The following is a 20,897-nucleotide window of genomic DNA, read 5'->3' as shown; positions in this document are numbered from 1 at the left end:
AGAGCGGGATCGCTGAAACTATTCTACACGTTACTATAATACATTGGTGGGCACAGGTCATTACAGATTGTCAACACCCACAGATGGTCTAGCACCAGGAGCAAAGCTCAACGTAAACTAGAGACTTTGAGTGAAAATGAGATATCAATCTAGAACAGGTTCATCTGTTATAACAAATGTACTGTTGTGGCCTATTTTCTGCTCAATTTTTCTAAGAAACTAAAACTTATCTAATATGTAGAATACAAAAAAAAAAAAAGGTGAGCTCATAAAATCAGAGAGTAGAATGGTGATTGCCAGGTGCTGGGGGAGGAGTTGAGAGGTAGGAAGATACAGGTCAAGGGTACAAAGGCTCAGTAAGACAGGATAAATACGTTCTGGAGATATACTCCACAGTCTGATGACTAAAGTCAATTATAATATAGTCTATACTTGAAAATGGCCAAGGAAAGTAGAGGTTACATTTTCTCACTACCAAAAGATAAATCGGTGAGGCATTGGTGCATTAACTTTACCAATCATTTCTCAATGCATACATGTATGAAAATATTGTGTACTGCAAATATACACAGTGTTTATCAATTATACTTAATAAAGTTAAAAAAAGTAAAGTGGCAGTATACAAAATCAATATCCAAAACTAAAGTCTCTTGAAAAGAGTTACTGCCATTGATAGTTAAGAAGCAACAAATGCTTCACAAAGAATTAAACATAAGTTCAACAAATATATCCTTTCATATACATGCATATAAATACATACATAATTTATATATACAGCCAGGTGGGAGTCATTTTCTAAATGGCATGCTACTATGAAAAGCTTCTGTTCTCCCAACTAATTATTTACATATGGATAGATATTAATGTTGTAAAAACTCCAAAAGTCCAGTTCTATACTTTAAAATTCAGTTCATTGGTGAGGGTCTTAGAAGTTTGAAAATGGAAATTTAATCTGATTCAATTCCACCAATCATGACTAACACACAACTCTGTCCCGGCTGTAACACTAGGCATGGGGAATGAAAGACAAAAGAGAGAAAGCCAAGGTTCTTTCCTGGAGATTCTTCATGTCTTGCTCAGAAACAGACTTAAAAACCATGATACCATATGGTAAGAATTACATGAACTTCAAGTAGTGGTTTAAATTTACTTAGTTGGAAACTTGAAGGGTCTGTGTTAAACTCTGCAGAGGTGTTGATGGCGCATTAGAGCGGGACAGGCTTACAGAGGAGCCACTTGCAGAACTGAAGAATCACATGCTCACCAGGCTGACAAGAAGCACAGTGCATTCCAGGAAGCAAATCATCTGTCAGACACTTGAATAAGCATGGGTATCATGAATGAGCACACGACACATGTGGAGAGGATGAGGCTAGAAAAGTTAATGGGGGCAGGCTAACAAAGGGCCTTTTATATCTGACATGGATTATTAAAATTATAATCTCAATCAGAGTTTATGAACTCAATGGCCCTGAAGAAGTCAGGCGTAGTGCATAAAAAGAAATTAAGTGACTAGCTTTGGGAGACCATAAGGAATGGTGGTGACTGTGGAAAACTGGAGCTCATGCCATACGCAGAAGTTCCAGCTCATAGTTACCATAAATAAATAAAAAGTGCCAAAATTTTGAATCTTCCATATTTCTAGGAGAATAAAGAAATTCAAATATTTTACTGTGAAAAATCTCTGGATTTTGCACAATTGGATAGATAGAGAAAGCCATGTGTTTGACATTTCACTACCTCACTGTTCCCATATGGAGTCATGAAAAGATTGTAACATTTTAAGCTAAGAAGTAGCCCATTTATATGTGTGTCTTAGAAAATAATTATGTCACTGCTATCAAGAACAGACTCAAGGGAAAAGAAAAATAAAACTTTTATTAGCCTGACTTCTACCTGCGGACACCATGGCCCCCTCCTCCGACAGAGATGCTGACTTTCGCTCCTGCTCATGCTTGTCCCCCTCCCACCTTCCCCCACTTGGTCTTCACACAGAACTGCTCTCCCCATCCGTCCCGTAGCTCTTTGCTCAATTAACTGCAAGTCTCAGGTGAAGGATCACTTACCCGACACACTGCGTCTCACACTTTAATTGGGTGCATCGTTCAAACCTTCTGGCTACCACATCCTGCATGTGATTAATTGCTGGCAACCCTCTCTCCCTCCAGACTGGAAGTCTCCTGAAGAATGGAACAGTGTCTGGATTTGTTCACCATTTGATCCCTAGCACCCGACAGAACACCTATCGAATAGGACTTGCAGAGTTATGTGTTGAATCCATACAAGTATGTGCAGCCAAGGCAGACATTCCCTCCAACGAGGGGCAGCAGAGTGGAGAGGGAACAAGCACATTTAGAGATAGACCTCAGGGTTTAGAGAGAAAACACCCTGGCTCTTCACTTACTGCCTAGGTGACATGAGGCAAGTTAACCCACCTTCATCTGTGAAGTGGTGTAACGGTAGTTTCTACATCAAGGGATCACTGGAAGGGCTATACGAGTTTATAGGGAAAGTTCTTGAAGTACTGATAGCTACCCAGTAAAATTTAAATCTGTGTTTGTTAGAAAGCTAAAACAGAGAACAGTTAAGCGAATTAAAATACAATTCAGTCTGGGGCTTCAGTGAACATGTTAGGGCCTTTTGTCATGTTTAAAATATATAAGCATGAAACGAGCAGATGGCATAGTGGTTACATTGCTGGACTCCCCCATGGTCGATTGTGGTTCAAGTCCTGGACCTGGCGACTTGAAACGCACACTGGGCGTATGTGCATGCATGCCCCAATGCTGAGAAGAGAATGGAGGAGAAGGGACTGTGCTGTGGCTATCGCCCTGGGGGTGGGGGGTGAATTCTCGCTTTCTGTCTCTCTGACTCTGCCTGTATCTCTGGTGAGTGTACATACCCTATAACAAAATATCTCTTAAAAAGTAATAAAATAAGCACAATCTCGGAAATACATAGTGTGTCCACTTCTATATCTTATCATCCAGAATCTCGATTCAGTCTTTTGTGAGGGAAGAGAATAAAGACTGAATCGAGATTCTGGGCTCCCTCATCATCAGAATTTGTCAAACTTCCAAAATTGTGGCAGCTCTGAGTCTCCCTTCATCCCTTTTCTCCTGTAACCAGTAAATCACCAACGTAGCTTACTGTTATTTTCCAGTAAACATTTCTTCAGTTATCCCACCCCTTTGAGTAGAGTGTTGGTATCCTCCCCATAGACTCTAAAACATTTCATGTCTAAACAAACAAAACTTTCTAAACATTCCTCCTGCCTCCGGCCCTAAATCTCTCCAGCCCACTCTGCACATCCCCACCAGATTAAGCTTCCTAAATTTGCTTCTCTAGTTCTATAGTCTACTGCTTACAAAATGAGGTTCAAATGGTTAAGACTCACAGTCACGAGCTTTGTCCGCCTCACCTGTCCATCACCGTAAGCTCTGCCTGTTGCCTTCTACCTCAAGCACGTCGGTCTAGTCACCATTCCTAGAATATCCTTGAGTTTTTCCTGCTCTAATATTTGGTTCAGTCACAACCAATTTATATTGCATGTTTTTCAGAATTTTTTCTCTATTCATCTACTTGGACAAAGTCTAGGTAATTCAAATTCCTCTGCTTCCATGAAAACGTCTCAAGTATTCTGACAAAACAATTTGTTTCCTGACATCTTGTAGAGTCCACTGTGTAAATGAATGCATGTGAATCTGCCATGGTGTGCCTGGATCAGTCAAAAGTTAAGTCTACAGATGTTTGTGATTTTAGAAAGTCACAAGACCTTAACAGTTGACAACTAAAATATATTTTTTAAATAAAGTTTTTGTTGTTTTATTTATTTTTTTAAGAGAGATTTTTGCGATAGGGTGTGTGTGCTTGCTGGAGAGACAGGGAGACAGAAAGTGAGAAATCCCCCCCCGGGGGGGGATGGATATGCCACAGTCCCCTCTCTTCCATTTTCCTCTTGGGGTCTTGGGCATGTATGCACACACACCTGGTGTGAGTTTGAAGCTGCCAGGTCCAGGACTCAAACTGTGCTCAGCCACGTGGGAGTCCAGCAACACAACCCTTATGCTATCTGTTGGTCCATGTTTTAATTTATTTTCAGGACTTTGTCAGTTAAGGTAAATTCAAGGTTATTTGAGATTACTGCCTTACTCATTTGCTTATACTAGAGGGTTTTTGAAAAGTTCATGGAAAAGGTGTATTAAGAAAAAACTACCTATAAATTCCAAAATATTTTTTGCATGAAATGTTTACTTACATTTTTTCAAGCTTTCTGAACCACCTTTCCATATTTCCTTGAGCAGAAAATAAAAAGAAATGGTGTTATATGTATCCTACAGGGCTCATGTCACTTAAGCCAAGATACGTATTTCTAGAAAAATTATGTCATTGCTATCAAGAATGGATTGAAGGAAAAAAGAAAAATACAATTTGTATTAGCCTGGCTCCTACCTGCAGACATCATGCCCTTCCTCTGCGATCATCCATGAGGGAGGACTGCACATACGCTAAGGAGTCCGTGCTCCTCCCTAATCCTACTGCTCCTTGGCCTTCCAATTGCAAAATATAGCACTTTCATCCATCCGTTTTTTCAAGGATGAAACCTGGACCAATCTCCTTTGCCATTCTTTGTAATTAAGCATGAAGTCCTGCCACATCTGTCTGCCCTCAGTCCGTCTCACAACCACCCACGTTGGTCCATATCTACTGCCATACTTACTCTTGGCTAAGTGGTCCTTATTCCTCACCCGATCTGGTCAAGAGCTTTATAAGGGGTATTCAGTTCAACTTTCTCTTCTCATTTCCAATTCATTCTCCACACTGTAAAATTCCTCAGTGGCACAATGTCGTTCTTAGGAAAAATGTCAGTATCAAATAAGACTTAGCTTTGGTCTCGTCTCTTAACATTCTCTCACTACAAACCGATGTCCAGACCTCCGCTTTCCTTTCGTTTCTCAAAGTCACCCCACACCTTCTCATCTGAAGGCTTTCGCATGTGCTTCTGCCTATATTCAGAACACTCTGTCGTCGCCCTCTGTCACTAATACTTATTCTTGCTTCAGAATGATCGAAACGATCCTTTCTAAATCATTAGGTTAGGCTTTCCTGCTAACCCTGTTCATACTTATCCACAACAGTTGAAATTCACTGATTGCATCACTGTTGTTTTACTGTTATCCTCCCCTACTAATCCACAGAGCACAGAGCAGGGTCTATACTATTGGGTTGCCGGAAAAGTTATGATGTATTTAATAGCATTCAGTACCTTGCCTATATAGTTTAGGTGTGCAATATACATTTGTTGGATAATTGATTGAATGTCACCAATGCAATGTATGTTATAGTGACACAAAGTTTGAGAACCACTGGTATATGTAATTGGTCCAGCACATAATCACTGATATCTGTATATTTGTATGTTCATAGTTTATTTACTTAATGAGACTCCAAGCTCTTTGAAAGGAGACAGAAATGCTTTCTTCTACTTTATACTTATTAACATCTTGTATAGTTAGCACTCAATAAATATTATCAGTTTAAAAGTCTAGAAAAGCATCCTTGGGACCAGCAGTTAGCGTAATGGCTATGTCGCTGGACTCCCACATAGTCGACCGTGGTTCGCGTCCCGGACCCAGTGACTTAAAACTCATGCCAGGCATGTGTACGTGCGTGCCCAGGATCCTGAGAGGAGAATGGAGGAGAAGGGATCGTGGTGTGGCCACTCCCCCGGGGGGGTGATTTCTAGTTTTCTGTCTCTCTGTCTCTCTCTGTCTGTCTGACGAGTGCATGAGCCCTATAGTGAAAACCTTTCAAAAAAAAAAAAACATAAATAGAAAAGCATCCTTGAAAAACATTGTAGGCCGGCCTTCTTGCATATCTGCAATTCTAAATTCATGGATTCAACCAATCTCAAATCACAAATGTTTGGAAAAATTAAAATTAAAATCACATTGCAACAATAAAAATAATACAAATTTAGAAGTACAATGTGACAATTATCTACATTGTATTATGTATTATAAGAAATCTAGACATGACTTGACGTATATGAAAAAATGTGGAGGTTATATGTAAATCCTGTGCCACTTTACATAGGGGACTTCAGTATCCAGGGATCTGGGTATCAGTGCATGGTCCTAGAGCCCATCCCTCATGAATACTGAGAGATTCTTTTTTTTTCTTTCTTTTTTTCCTTTTAGGATTTTGCCATCGGGCACATGCACTCACTGGACAGATAGGAAAAACAGAGAGGCAAAACAAAACAAAAAAATCACCCTCCCCCAGGGGGATGACCATGCTGAAATCCCTTCTCCATTCTCCTCTCAGGATCTGGGCATGCAAGTACACATGCCCAGCATCAGTTCCAAGCCACCGGGACCAGGACTCAAACTGTGGTCAGCCATGTGGGAGTTCCCCACTTTACCCACCACACTACCTGCTGGCCCCAAGAAATGACTATATTTTATATAGGTCGGTTGAGGAAAGCCTCAGTCGAAAGATGCTATTGGCATAGAAATCTGAAGAAAGTGAGAAACCAGTCATACTCATATCTGAGGAAGGACTACCCTAAGAGATGGGTAGCTAGAACATGCTTCTTGGGTACAGACAACAGTAAGGAGGCCAATGTGGCTGCAGCTCTGAGGGGAGGGAACAGTCTAGGAAATGAGACCTCCCTGGAGGGGGAGGCAGAGAACCAAGTACGTAGGGTCTCGGAGGCTGTTATAAAAATTTTGGCTTTTTTTGCAAGTTGAAGTGTCACGATCTGCCTTAAACTTTAAATTATTTGATGATTTAATCAATATAAATAAAGCTTACAATAAACTGGCACAAAGTACTAAGTAAATAATTGGTTAATTATTATATTTCATGGTGTTTATTAAGCCTGAGAGAAAGATCAGGTATCTACTTCACAGTCTTTAAACAATTTTTAAAATAGCAAGTAGGGCAAGATGGAACACAATTTGATCCCTCACTTATAATTTATACTATATACACCTGGGCTGAGCATCCTTGCTCCAAAAATGCAAAAGCCAACATGTCTCTAAGTCAGAAACGATTTAAATGCCAATAAGATGCCACAAGTGGATCAATCCACACCTGACCTCCTGTCACCTTTGGATGTCAAAACACTGCAATACAAAAAAAAGTTATGAAATTACCTCACACTATTTGTATAAGGGGTATATAAAATATTTCATGCTTAGCCATTGGTCCTATCCCCCTCAAAACCCATTAATTATGCGTAATATTCTAAAATCTGAAAGAAAACAAAAACCTGAAATCGAAAACACTTCTGATTCTAAGCATTTCTGAAAAAGGGTTATTCAACCCCTACTTATATGTATTTGCACAAATATTTATCCCATAGCTAAAGCTATAAAGATTAATCTATCCTTCTTTAATCTTTCCACTGCATTTTGTTTATTCTGTAAAAATCTGTATGTTCTGAGTTAAGTAAATATACAATGATAATCGTCAGTAGGCTTTCATCATGTAGAAAAACAGTTCTTGTCCTGGAGAAGGCAGTTCTATGGATTTGAAATGACGAAAAAATTCTCTTTGGGGCCACCAGGTGGGATGATGGGTAAGGAGCTGGACTCAAACATGACTGACCTTGGTGTGAGCCTCAGACTGGTAGCTTGAAAACCACAGAAGGCACGTGTGCGTATGTGCCCAAAGTTCCAAGAGAATGGAGGAAAACTGCCATGTGGCCATTCCCTCTGGAACGTGATTTCTCCCTTTCCCTCTCTTTGTCTCTCTCTGTCGCTTTCCAGCGAGTGCATGTGCCCTATGGCAAAAACCCTTTAAAAAAAAATGATGTTTATTTTTACTAGCCTTGATTAATCATTGAAGTTTACCATTTCTTCAATTACCAATGTAGTCAAAAGCCATACTAGCTTCTCACCAATATAAATCACAGATTTTTTTTATTTTTATACTGCAAATGTTGCAAATTTTTAGAAATACTGCTCAACTTCAAAGCTACAATATTTATTAGAACCAAAGCCACATTGTTTTTTGAAAGGAAAACATATTGCTTTCATTGTGCTATACTTTTTAAAATACTGTAATGATTATATTGAATTCATTCCCTTCATTTTGCATTCGTAATTCTATGTTTTGTTTCATGTATTTAAAAAGAGCATTGAGGCCACATGGCGGCACCATGGTAAAAGTGACCCACATGGGAAGGCTCCAGGTCTGCGTCCACAGATCATACTAACTATGCTGGGTCCATGTGTGTGCCTGTTATCTGGGACGGGCTGAGGCTGGATGTGGATCATAGCTTCAGGCCTTGCTAGGGCCGCTGTCTCTCTCACTTCCTCTCTCTGTCTCTCACTTATGGAAGAAATAAAAAGAGCATGTTGAAAAGGGATCCACAGACTTTACCCAACTGCAAAGGGAGCATGGCAGAGAAATGCTTAAGTATTGCTGATCTACACTTAAGTCATAGACTTTGCCTTCATGTTTCTCCTAACACCTGGTACAAATCGGACTCCCAGAAGACTTCCTGAATGTGCATTGGTCCACAACCATTATAAGGTTCCTTTTTTCTGTTCACTTCAAAAGTTTAATTCTTTTTACCCATTGTTGATTGAGCTATTTTTGTTATTCTTCCTTTTTGTTTCAAGATGTGTGCATTACTCTATTATTCATTTCTTGCCTATAGCAGTGTAGCAAGACTGTAGCACGTTTGGAGCAAGATCTATTAGACAAGCCGCCTACACTAGTGTGAAATTAGACACGACCAGCAAAGCCATATAAACATAAAACATGTACTAGACAGCTTCATGCATGATATATAATGCATTTTCAAACTGCTAAGTGAAACAACAGAAGGCATTCATGTAGTCAGCCCCTAAAAGCTTAAGACACAATTGAAGAGTGCTATGTACTGTAAACTCAATTACCTCATCTAAAAAACATTATGCCATTACTCTGCAATGTACCGCAGACCTGAGACCACACACGCATAAATAGGGAGTGTGCTAAAATCACCTAGCAATCCTCAGACATTTCTAAATGAAAAATCAACTCTTACCCACTGATTTTCAGTCTCTTAAAAAAGGCTCTTTTTGAAATCTATGCATATCCCCCTTTAAAAATAGCATGCATATTTATTATTGATTTGCTCAAATGATTTGAATTTCTCCAAAGCATTTAGTAACAGCTCGTTTTAACATAATTAATATTCTTTTTTCCATATGGTGAGTGACTTTTCTTGACATGGTATTCTGCATTCACAGTGCTCTGAAAGCAATGACCACAATGAATGCTATCGAATATCATGAAAACAGTTCCCCAGATACACTCGTTTTACATTCCTGTCTTGCTGAGGTGCCTGCATGCGGTTAAATGCAGGATGTGAGTCCGTAAGTGGAAGAGATGATGTCATCGTGGAAAAATTCAGTCAGGTTTACTTTCATGCTGAGGGGGCAGCTGTTCTGCGGGTGCTATGAAATCACATAGGTGAAAAATGAGTGTGTATGTGCGTGTTTACCTTTCTCTTTCCACCTAGATTTGGTTTTTATTTTCTTGAAGTTATATGAATTTCAACTTGACAGCTTTTATTTGTAGTCTTAGCTTTCCTATGCCTTTAATACATCTATTTTTTAGAGTACCAATCCATAGCTTGTGGTTTAAGATTTGGAAAGGAAAGAACAGTCTGTGTTGGGAGGGGACTTTATCAGCAGATTCACACGAATTTGCTTGCCTCTGAAAACTGGTCAAATTTCTAGTTAGATGCTGCCACCTGATCTTTCTCCTCTCCCCCTTGCTCTGGACTATGGGGATTTTCAGCAAAGTGTGGAATGGGGCTAGAAAAACTCTGCTTCCTGTCCCCTCACTCAAAGACCCTATCAGAGGCACATTCTGATATGAAAAGTATGTGCGAATTTGAAGAAATAATACTTGTCCTGCTTGTATAAAAAGATTGGCACATATTGGTTTACAACAAATAAGATTATTTCCCCCTCTTAATCATTTGCAGAAATTCTCAAATAGTTCTTACTTTTATCATTGGCTTCTTAATACACTAAAGAAAGCCATCTCAAACCTAAGTACTTCTCACAAAGGCTAACTCCTTCCTTTGCACGTGGTCAATTTCCGTTTGGCTAGAATATAGGCCCTTTTTTATCTTATATTATTGTTTTCTATGCCAGAGAGAGCATGAACATGCATGACAGAGGAAGAGAGAGAAGGCATGTGCACACACAAGCAAACACCCCCTAAAGAGGCCTGTCACACTGCAATCCTTTTTCCTCCAATTCTCTCGTCAGGATGCTGGACACACATGCACACTTTTGGTATGCTTTTCAAGCCACGGGGGCTGAGACTCAAACTCTGATCAGACATGCGAGATTCAGCACCTCTGCACAGCACCTGACTACTGTGCTGTGGAGCCAGCCCAAGATGCTCTCACCCAAATAACTTTAAATACCTAAAGCCACAATGTAGTTTTATCCCATTTCTAATCCTGTCTACAGATAACTCAACACACATCATATTATTTTAAGTAACTTTCTTTTCCTAAAGAACTTCAGTCCACCATCTTTAGATAATGGTCTTCTCTGCTACTCCCCAAAAGAATTATAGAGTAAGAGGGAGACTGACAATTCCTTCTGTGACTCATTGAAGATGACCAAATAAGAATAACTGAGATTTTGACCTTGTGAAAATAAAAAGTTATAGTAAAAAATATAGTAACATATGGGTATTCAGAAAGGTTAAATTCATTTATTGAAATCCAGTTAAAAATCATTGCAATAGACCATACATATATCAGCACTGTGGACACTGTAATATGTATACATCATACATGCAAAATAGAGCAGACACCCTTAATAATTGATATCCCTTTTTAATCTAGGACTTAAATATTCTATAAATAAAATAATAAAAATATGTGTTGGACCAGCAGTTGGTGTAATGGCTATGTAACTGGCCTCCCATGTAGTCAACCACAGTTCAAGTCCCAGACCCGGTGGCTTAAATTCATGCCAGGTGCATGTACGTGTGTGCCCAAGATCCCGAGAGGAGAGATCTTGAGAGGAGAGTGGAGGAGAAGGGATTGTGGTGTGGCCATCCCCCCTGGGGGATGATTTCTTGCTTCCTGTCTCTTTCTGTCTTTCTGGCAAGCACATGCACCCTATAGCAAAAACCTCTCCAAAAAATGTGTGAAAAAATTCTCCATGTCTATTACAAAATGTTTTAACTTCTTTTTAAAATTCATGCATATAGTAAAATATTGCCATTTTCTTATTTAAGACCTATGACTATTTGAAATTAATTTTCTTCAAATCATTCTGTAACCTCACCACAGACACCTTTCTCCCTAATAGAGAATAAATACCTATAGAACGGGAGTATCTATCTTTAGCGCATGCCCGTCTTTCTTACCAACAACCCATAAACACATAAATACAGAGCAAATCATGTCATTGCTTGTTTCTAACATGTGCTCATCCATCTTCTATCAAATTTTAAAATAATAAATATAAAGAAGGCTTATTTATAAAATATTTTTAGTTGGTAATATTCTATATTACTAAAGGTTGATAAAATGATGAAGTTGCTACACCCTAATTTTTGTTTTTTACCTCCTGATACTTTCCTGTAGTTTTATGGAAACTGTATTTTTACCTTGGTTGTCAAGTAATGCTTCGGTGGTTGGCTAATTAGGAGCTCTGAGAAAACAAGGTTTTTATATTCCCATTTCACTCACCAATCATTTTATTGAGCAAAAGGGGCAGTTATTGCCAAAAAGATGCTAACAAAAAATAACAAAATGATTTCATTTTTATGGCTCCTTTAGTAATTGAAAGATACAATCCTAATTGCTGTAATAACACCTCATTTCAGTTTAAAAACATCTCTTGAGGGTCTATTAAATGAAAGATTCTACAGTCATTCTTTTTTCTAACTCTCAATGGTAAAAAAATTCATAAATCCATTTATCTGATCCTTATTTTATTAGAATCATGGCAAACAGAACAAACAGGCCTTTAAAAAAAATCTTCAAACTGCATGAATCATTTATTCTTAAGCGTAAGATTAACATACTTGTTTTTGTCCTTGTTTTATCTTTAGATAAATCTCAAATAACTGTCCATTATCTAACTCTATAATATCTACAATTAACTAAAAGAGAAACCTTCTTCAGGATTTTCTTAACTAACTGGTTTAGACTGCCATGGTATTCTACTTTACTGAATCTTGTGTCAGCACTTCCATTGTCTTCAGATCCTGTTCTTCCTCATGACCCACTAAACATCACAATCCTCTTCTCCATTACTTAAAAAATCAGCTTTGCTCCTTATGATTTTGTGCATCAAAGTTTATTGTTTTGTTTTGTTATAGGATATGTGTGTTCACAGGAGAGGAGAGAGACAGAGAGGTTTAGAAAGAAGGAAAGTGAAAAATCACCACTCCCCAGAGGCATGGATATGCTACAATCCCTTCTCCCCTCTTCCCCTCTCAGGATTTTAGCATACACCAACATGCACCCACTGTGATTTTTCAAGCTACAGTCTGAGGCTAGAATTGCAATAGGCCCTGCGGGAGTCCAAAACCTTAACCACCACACCACCTGCTGGCCCCACACATCAAAGACTTTGGAGCTAAGCAAAGCCAGCCAAGGGAAGAATTTCAAACTTAGAGAAAATAAAAGTCTTCAAGATTAAAAACCAAGGACTGCTAAGACCACTTACAATAGCATTCTGGATCTAAAGTATCTATAGTAGGGCATTCGTTCACTCATCTATTCATTGATTCATCCAAAAACATATCAGCTGAGCATCTATATACCAGACATTACGTGAGATCCATACATCAATAAAACATAAACCATGCCCTCAAAGATCTTAGAGTCTATTCAAAAGGATAAAGACAAGAAAACAACTAAGTATAACAATATTGTAGAAGAGGAAAATAGCATATAAGTGAGAAAATCATGAAGGTAGAGACTGGTTCTTTTCATGAAATGGGGAGACTATCATAGACATCTCTGTGCTTCCAAGATTCCTATTCTCCTTTTATTGTAGGAATATGTTGATTTTCCTTTAAGAAACAATCCTCCTCTCATCTTATTCAGTACAAGAAAACTGTCAACCTCGGTATGAGACCACAACCTGGTCTGGGTGTTGACTGTTAATCAGACTTATCAACTCTTTCTTGTTGAAATTTTAATTTTGAGATGAATGATATAATAAAGTTAATTGCTAAATCCAAATAAGCATTCATATTTACTACAGATTGAGCATCCCTAACTCTAAAACTTGAGATCAGAAATTCTCCAAAATCTAAAACATTTTGAGGACCAACGTGATTCCACAAGTTGAAAATTTTACTCTTGACCTCATGTGGTGGGTCACCGTCAAAATGCAGGTGCACAATACACAGTATTTCCAGCATCCTCAAGGGACCCTGTATTCATAGTACGTCCTTATTGATTTATTTACATATTATTTTGCTTTTAAGTACTTCTATGTGAGTACTTGTAAGAAAATGGTTTCTGGGCTGGCTTTCTGGCCTGGTGGATAAGGAAGCTGAATCTCACTGGCCGGCTATGTGGTTCAAGTCCTGAGCCAAGCAGCTTGAGAAACACACTAGCACATGTATGTGCAAAAATCCTGAATGCAGGGAGATATGGCGAGAAGGGATTGTGGTATGACCATTTCTTATGGATAATGCTTTCTCCTCTGTCTCTGTGTCTTTCTCTGGTAAGCACACATGCTCTCTAACAAAAGAAAAAGAAAGAAAGAAAGAAAGAAAGAAAGAAAGAAAGAAAGAAAGAAAGAAAGAAAGAAAGAAAGAAAGAAAGAAGAAATAAAATGACTGTCTATCAGTAGTGCATAAGTTCTGAGCAAGGAATGATGACGATGCTAAACAGGTGCAGACTGCCACATGGAGGGTCAGATAATGCCACCTCTGTTTGATTGTTCAATGCACAAAAACTTGGTTTCATTTACAGAATGATTAAAGCTCTTGTTTAAAATTATCTTGGAGCTATGTGTTCATGTATCATAAATGAATTTCGTGTTTAGATTTGGGTCCTATCCCCAAGATATGTTTATATTGTATATGCAAATATGCCAAAATCTGGAAAATTGTAAAATCCACATTTCTGGTTTCCAACATTTCAGATATGAGTTATTCAACCTATAGGTACTATTCAGTGCATTATATATAAATGTATTTAGTCCTTATAACAGCTCAATAAAGTATGTACTATTATTATCTACATTTTACAAATAAGGAAATTAAGACACCAGAAAAGTGAATTTCCCAAGTGATAGAATTATGATGTAAACCCAGAATCTAACTCTTAGAACCTTCAAGGACAGTTTTGCTTTTCTCTAAATTTGTTTCTTTCTCAAGAGGTGCCCTATATCTTTTTAATAAATTCCTCTTGCTTACGTTAGCAAAAGTTGGTATTTATTTCTTTAGTACCCAAGAGCAGAGTTTAGCAGCAAGTCTCAAAAAAATCTGGAATTTGGGATCTTGTGTTGAGGCTGATATTAGAGTAAAACTGAGGAATGAAAAATTCGTAGCCCATGGGTTGGAAAAGAAATTGTTTCTGTAGGATCTTAAGCTTATACAGCTTGGGCGCTCTCTTTAAGGAAAAGAATATCTAAAAATTATTAATATAAAATTAGATATGAAGTACTCAGCATAATAAATCATAAATTAATAATGTTTAAGAGACAAGAAACACTAGAATTATCACAAAGAACAGAAAAACAGCATATATTTTTATTAATTAACTGCCTCATGGAAACCTGCCTTACTTTTCCATATAGATTTTGGCTTTAGACTTTTAAATTATCTCCATAAAAAGGATTAGAAATATTTGCATAGGGCAAATAGAAATATAATAGAACCTTTTCTCTAACATGATTAACCATGACAGTTTTTTTTTTTTTTTGAGAGATTTTTACTACAGGGCATGTGCACTCACTGAAAAGACAGAGAGGGACAGAAAGTGAGAAATCACCCCCAAGGAGAATGGCCACGATGCAATCCCTTCTCTTCCATTCTCCTCTTGGGATGTTGGGCACGCATGCACACACACCCAAGTTTTAAGTCACCAGGTCTAGGACTCAAACTGAGGCTGATTATATAGGAGTCCAACAACTTAAACATTATGCCATCTGCTGGCCCAGAGGAAAATTTTTAATCGTTTAGAAAAATCTCTTTCAGCTTCACAGTTGATCATTGGTAAATATTGTAAATTTTGAAACTTAAAAAAATTCAGTTGCCAAACATGGAGAAAATTTTTTCATATGGGTGGAAAAATTTTTTCTACAGATTATAAGGATTTAGGAATTTATTCAGGTAATAACATGACTTCCTTTTGGTATTGGCTCCTGTCCTTTGCCTAACTCCTGTCCTCTAACCAGGTCCCAATATCAATTGAAAAAGACGTAAAATTCTTGTCTTGGGAAAGGGCAGAGACGGGAAAAAGCACGGCTGGAAGGTGAAACAGCAAGCACTCCCTCTCCAGCAGTAGGAAGACTCAGAGCAGATTTCCCCACTCCAGCCTCAACAAACCTTTAAAATCTTGAATGCCACTCAGTATGTTATGGGTTTTGCATTTTTCTCTAACTGTATCATCGATTTTGAGGATATTATTCTGACTAGATTAACAAGATGCCCTAAATTCAATGGCACGGGTGGCCAGGGACAATCTTGGCAAAGCTTGCTAGATTTGCTGATGCAAATGCAGATACAATGCTAGCCTATACTCCATGATGCTAAAAAGCCAGAAATCACTTGGTACAATATAGAGAAAGGAATTCAAAATTTGGAGAAGAAAGAAATGCTACATTCAATTCATAATGTATGCTTCATCTAAGCACACTGTAACCATACTGTTCAGGGGCTCCAAGAGGCTCTATTTTATTCTGTTTTATGTGAGGAATATGTTGGTGAGGAAATTCCAAAAACTTTGCATGTAGCTATTATTGAAATATGCTCCCTTGTTTTGTTAAATAATTATTTTATCTAATTATTTATTTATTATTATTTTTAAAATTCAGCCAGAGAAAAAGAATGGGAAAATGAGAAAGCAAGCTACGAGGTCCAGGACTCAAACCATGGTTAGTCATGTGGGAGTCCAGTGCCCCAACCGCCACACCACCTGCCAGTCCCTTACGGTTAACATGGATGACGATGATCAGAGTGGGAGGCACACATGGTGGCACTTAACTTTCAAAGGTGTGGGTGGATATGGCTACCAGAATACAAAACAGGCTAATAAGATCTCTCAGAATGACCAATGCTACAAGACATCTGACTAGGGTTTATTAATGACAGCACCATTAGGTGGTTCCCTAAGTTCTTGCTTAGTATAACAAAAACAGCAAAATGAGAAAATCTTCTCATCCCCTGATCCTGGACTAGAGCTGATTTATTGACATGAAACCCACTAAATGATGACTTCAGGTTTTACTGTAAAGCTTCTTTCTAGTCTTTCTGTCAAAGGAATCTGAACTGTTTACTATGTATTAGGGAAAGGGAAATGCCGCATGGGGTTTAGGTGATAGATGAATGGTTGACCTAAATCCATTTCACTCTGACTAGTACACCTTCGAACACAGCAGAGGTTTTATTGTTTTTATTTTCATTTTGCTTCCAATGCATAATTAGCCTGAATATTCTCAGCAACTGTCAGGATTTTTATTTCCTAACATGTGGGATGAATTTTTTTTTATGGTAAAAGAATTGAATAAAATATTGCACCTTTGGAAAAAAAATCAGAGATTTGCATTTCTATCAATGATCTAAGCATTGCAAGGAAAGTGATTTCATCACATCTCCATTCAATCCAAGCCAGGATGAAAGATTAATGGGATCTGGAAGACAGCAGGGAAACTATAATGACATAACAGCCTCAGATGGAATCACAGTTACAGAAGTGGTCTTTTCCTTGAAAGGCGTTAATCAATATCCTGCTACTTAGCATTCCTCTCTTGGTGTAAAAAGTACAATTTTCTTAATTCTGATAAATATTGGGTCATGGGAAAAGTCATGACATGCTTTTCTATGCAAACATGCATCATGACTTTTCAGACGACCCAACAGAAAACACCAGAGGCAGCTTGCATTTGTTCAACAGAAACAACAGAATTGTCTTTTTATTCTGCACATCAACTCCAGCTCTGTGACATAGCCTACAGGGACCATGGTCATTTCAACATCTCAGCTGTCAAACTCCTCTTGGGATATTTTGCTGCTTTGATGCTGAAGAGCAAGAAAAGCAGGCAATCTAGATGGCGTCACATTCCAGAGGACAGAGGAAAAATCTCATAAAACCCAGGAAGATATCTCTGCTCACTAAATGACGTTTCTGTGTCCAGTTGTAGAGGCCAGGTTGGAGCACGACTTTCTTAGTAAGGGACAGGACGCAAATGTACCCAGCTTGCCCTGGTTGTCTGATGGAGGCTTCCTCTACCACGGGAGACCAGTGACCAGGAAACCGAACTATATATCATGAACTTAGTACCATATAAACCATGTGGCCTAAGTTTACATTGTGCCCAGCACTACTTTATCAGAGCAAAAATGCCATCACTGAGGTTAACTCAATTAGGCCTTCAGAGTCAGGTAAATTCCCAAAGCGTATCACTCATTAGCTAGCATGACCACTTTTCACACTGCTGCTTTTTTGTCTCCATCTGCATGTATATCAAGTCTTCTATGACCAGTAGACTATACAGGGAAAAGATTTGAACTCCTTTACATCTTATTCCTATTATTTCATATGATACACCAACAGGTATTGTTATGGCATGGAAGCCATATTTAAGCATATAATCATAAGAAGATATAAGAAAGGAACACTCCCATTGAGAAAAACATTATGCAAGACATTTCCTTGTCTGACCTGCAAGTGAAAAATTTGGTCAGGTGGTCAGGGACTTAGAGAAATGATGACAAAGGAAGTGTCCTATATACTGGAAAATAATATATGTTAGTATATTTAAGACTTGAATATATTTCTATTCACAAGTTCTTAAGAACTTTCATCTTCTGTATCTTAGACCCAGGAAGCACTATACCATCAAAATTTCATTTTTGCCTGTAACCATCTGCTCAGATTCCTTTCATTTCATGATTCAGTCTTGTTGGTTTAATTCTAGAACTATACTTGCATTTTAGAAAAGCAAATTTCTTAAGGAATATACAGTCATTTTAGTTGTGCAGTCAGGTATTGAGGGATCCCAGATTAATCACAGTTGAGATTTTCTTGCTCTGTCTGAGAGATCAGTGGTGAACACAAATGTGTGGATTTTTCTGATTTTACTCTTGATAAGATTTTCTCTAAACAAAAAGTGCTATTGATATTTTTTTAATGGAAAGTCTCTAATCTTTATGTTTTATTTCATTCCCGGATGGTTCGACATCCTGAGGTTCTATTATCTTGTAGCTCAGGGAACTAGGTATCCTTGATGGGCCAGTGGATTATAGGCATTCTATCTGACTAGGATGTTCTTTCCCCGGAACAAGGACTGGATTCTACATTTAGGCCGTGAACTCCAGATCCTTCCTTAGAGCATAATGTAGCATTCTACTAGGTAACAGAACTTCTCTTTTTTTCTTCTTCTTCATGTGCTTCAAACCTGATCTAACCACCCAGGGCCCTTTGAAGTCAAAGGAAGCTCTGATCCCAGAGAAACTCTGATGTCTGGGGCAGTGACTCTTAAAATAAATGAGACAAATGGAAAGGAATGTTAGGAGAAAGAGAGAGGTTGAAAGCTTTGGATATCTTCCCCCATGTGGATGCCCCAGTGCTGAGAATGTCTTATACACAGATCAGCAAAACTGTGGCTGGTGGGGAAAGAACAGAGGAAGCATACAATAGTGAGGCGTCTGTAGTTGGACTCTAGTTGGATGAGGAAGTGAAAGGTCGGGCATGCATAAATGTAATGATTATCCTGTCTTGTCTGGAGATGCCAACTTGGAGTCAGGTAACTAGGACTCAAAAGGCATAAAACCTAACCTTGAACTTGCCATTTGTCTTGGTTTTCTCATCTTAATAGAATACTAGAAAGATTAGCCTTGTTTATATTTTTGCCTTTAAAGGTTCTCAGCTGCAAAAAGATTAAGATGTGTTCATCATAGTGAATGCATCACACTACAGTGCACATAAGCTAATTAAATCAAATTAGACATTGTACTGCTACACATTGATTTTGAAGGCTTCTACTGCCTGTGAAGTATCTTTACAGCTTTTGGCATAGTGGTTAAGGTCAGAACTCCAACATGGCTGGCTCTGGCTTGAGTCCCAGACTGGTAGTTTGAAAATCACACTGGATGTGGGTGCATAAGTGTCCACAATCCTAAAAGGAGAGTGAAGGAGAAGGGATTGTGGTATGATTATCCCCTCTGGGGGGGAGGGGAGATTTCTCACTTTTTCTCTCTTTCTCTCTCTGTCTCTCACTCTGGCAAGCACACATACCCTAGAGCAAAAACTGAAAAAAAAAAAAGAAAGAAAGAAAGTAAAAAGGATGCAGATGTAGTGGTGTGGGGGGTATATACTACAGAATACTTTACTGAGTGATATAAAGTATTCCGAAAGTAAGTACAATGCTAATAGATATGCACACACATAACCATCAATTTCATTCTTCTGCCAGAGATGAACAAACATTTTAAGAGTTGTTTTTCGTTTGTTTGTTTTGTTTTGTTTTCAACTGTCTTCAACAGTATTGTAAACTTTTTTCCCCTTCATTTTTTTTTTTTTTTTGGAGAGATTTTTTTTTTTTGCTATAGGGCGCGTGCGCTCGCCAGATAGACAGAGAGACATAGAGACAGAAAGCGAGAAATCACCCCCCAGGGGGGATGGTCACGCCGCAATCCCTTCTCCTCCATTCTCCTCTCGGGATCTTGGGCACGCACGCACACGCGCCCGGCGTGAGTTTTAAGCTACCAGGTCCGGGACGTGAACCCCGGTCGACTACGTGGGAGTCCAGCGACATAGCCATTACGCTAACTGCTGGTTCCCCCCTTCATTTTTCATTCTCTGCTAAAAATTAAGAAGTATCATTCATTTTTTCTTCAAAAAAATATCAAACACCATACCTTTATTATGCATTCATAATAACTAGCGAAGAATCTTATGACAAAACTATAGAACAAATATATGAGTGGTGGGAAAAAAGTAATTTGGCCAAAGTTCCTTAGTTCAGTCCCACAACTTACTCAAAACAAATATTACATTCCATAAATTTTGTTCTAATATTCTGCCATAATATTTTGAAAACAAGGACCTATTCAGTAAATATGTCTTGGCCAGATTTTGTTCATTGCCTGATGACACAATTATTTCTCTAAGTTTCTAATCAAGACATCAGATTCAGCCAGTTAATATATAGTCCTTTTTTAATGCCATCATTTCCCATACCATTTAATCAGCTAAATGTAACAGAATATTATACGTTAATTAGCGTGCAAATAACATGCTACCTAATAGAACACATCTTCCGTGCTTTGTTGTTAATATAAAACTTGGTGAATCTATTCCTAACAAATTCTGGAATCACAGTAAATTAATAAGCAACTATAAATGTGATCTACCACTGCGCAGCAGTTTTTGTGTTGAGATCATTTACCTTTGTGGGCTTGCTAGCTTCCATGCTCTCTTTGAATTTCTCCTGAACAGTTTCTGCAAGTTGACAGAGCAAGGCACCATTATCCAGCTTTTCCATAAAAGTTTCTGCTGTAATCTCCTTCCCTGAAATACCGAAAAACAGCATTAAAAAACTTGGTCATTCCCTACCATGAAAGTCAGATTCACGCCATATCACGTACGTTGTCACAACTTTATCACTAAAATTTCTATCATATTACAGCTGAGTTACGCATCTGGGAGAGGAACATACCAAAAAGAATGA

General features: G+C 38.3%; 1 protein-coding gene across 1 annotated transcript in view; it reads right to left on the bottom strand.

The window, feature by feature from the left end:
* The window catches only part of GAS2 (growth arrest specific 2), a 136,266-nt gene that overhangs the window by 100,727 nt on the left and 14,642 nt on the right, over positions 1-20,897 (bottom strand). Inside the window, exon 2 of the mRNA XM_006146905.3 lies at positions 20,616-20,737. Within this exon, the coding sequence (XP_006146967.1) occupies positions 20,616-20,737 (122 nt within the window). The remainder of the gene's footprint in view (positions 1-20,615; positions 20,738-20,897) is intronic.

The sequence above is a fragment of the Tupaia chinensis genome, unplaced genomic scaffold (assembly GCF_000334495.1).
Source record: "Tupaia chinensis unplaced genomic scaffold, TupChi_1.0 Scaffold000196_1, whole genome shotgun sequence".
In the NCBI taxonomy this organism is placed as follows: Eukaryota; Metazoa; Chordata; class Mammalia; order Scandentia; family Tupaiidae; genus Tupaia; species Tupaia belangeri.
This window is presented reverse-complemented; position numbering and strand designations above follow the sequence as displayed.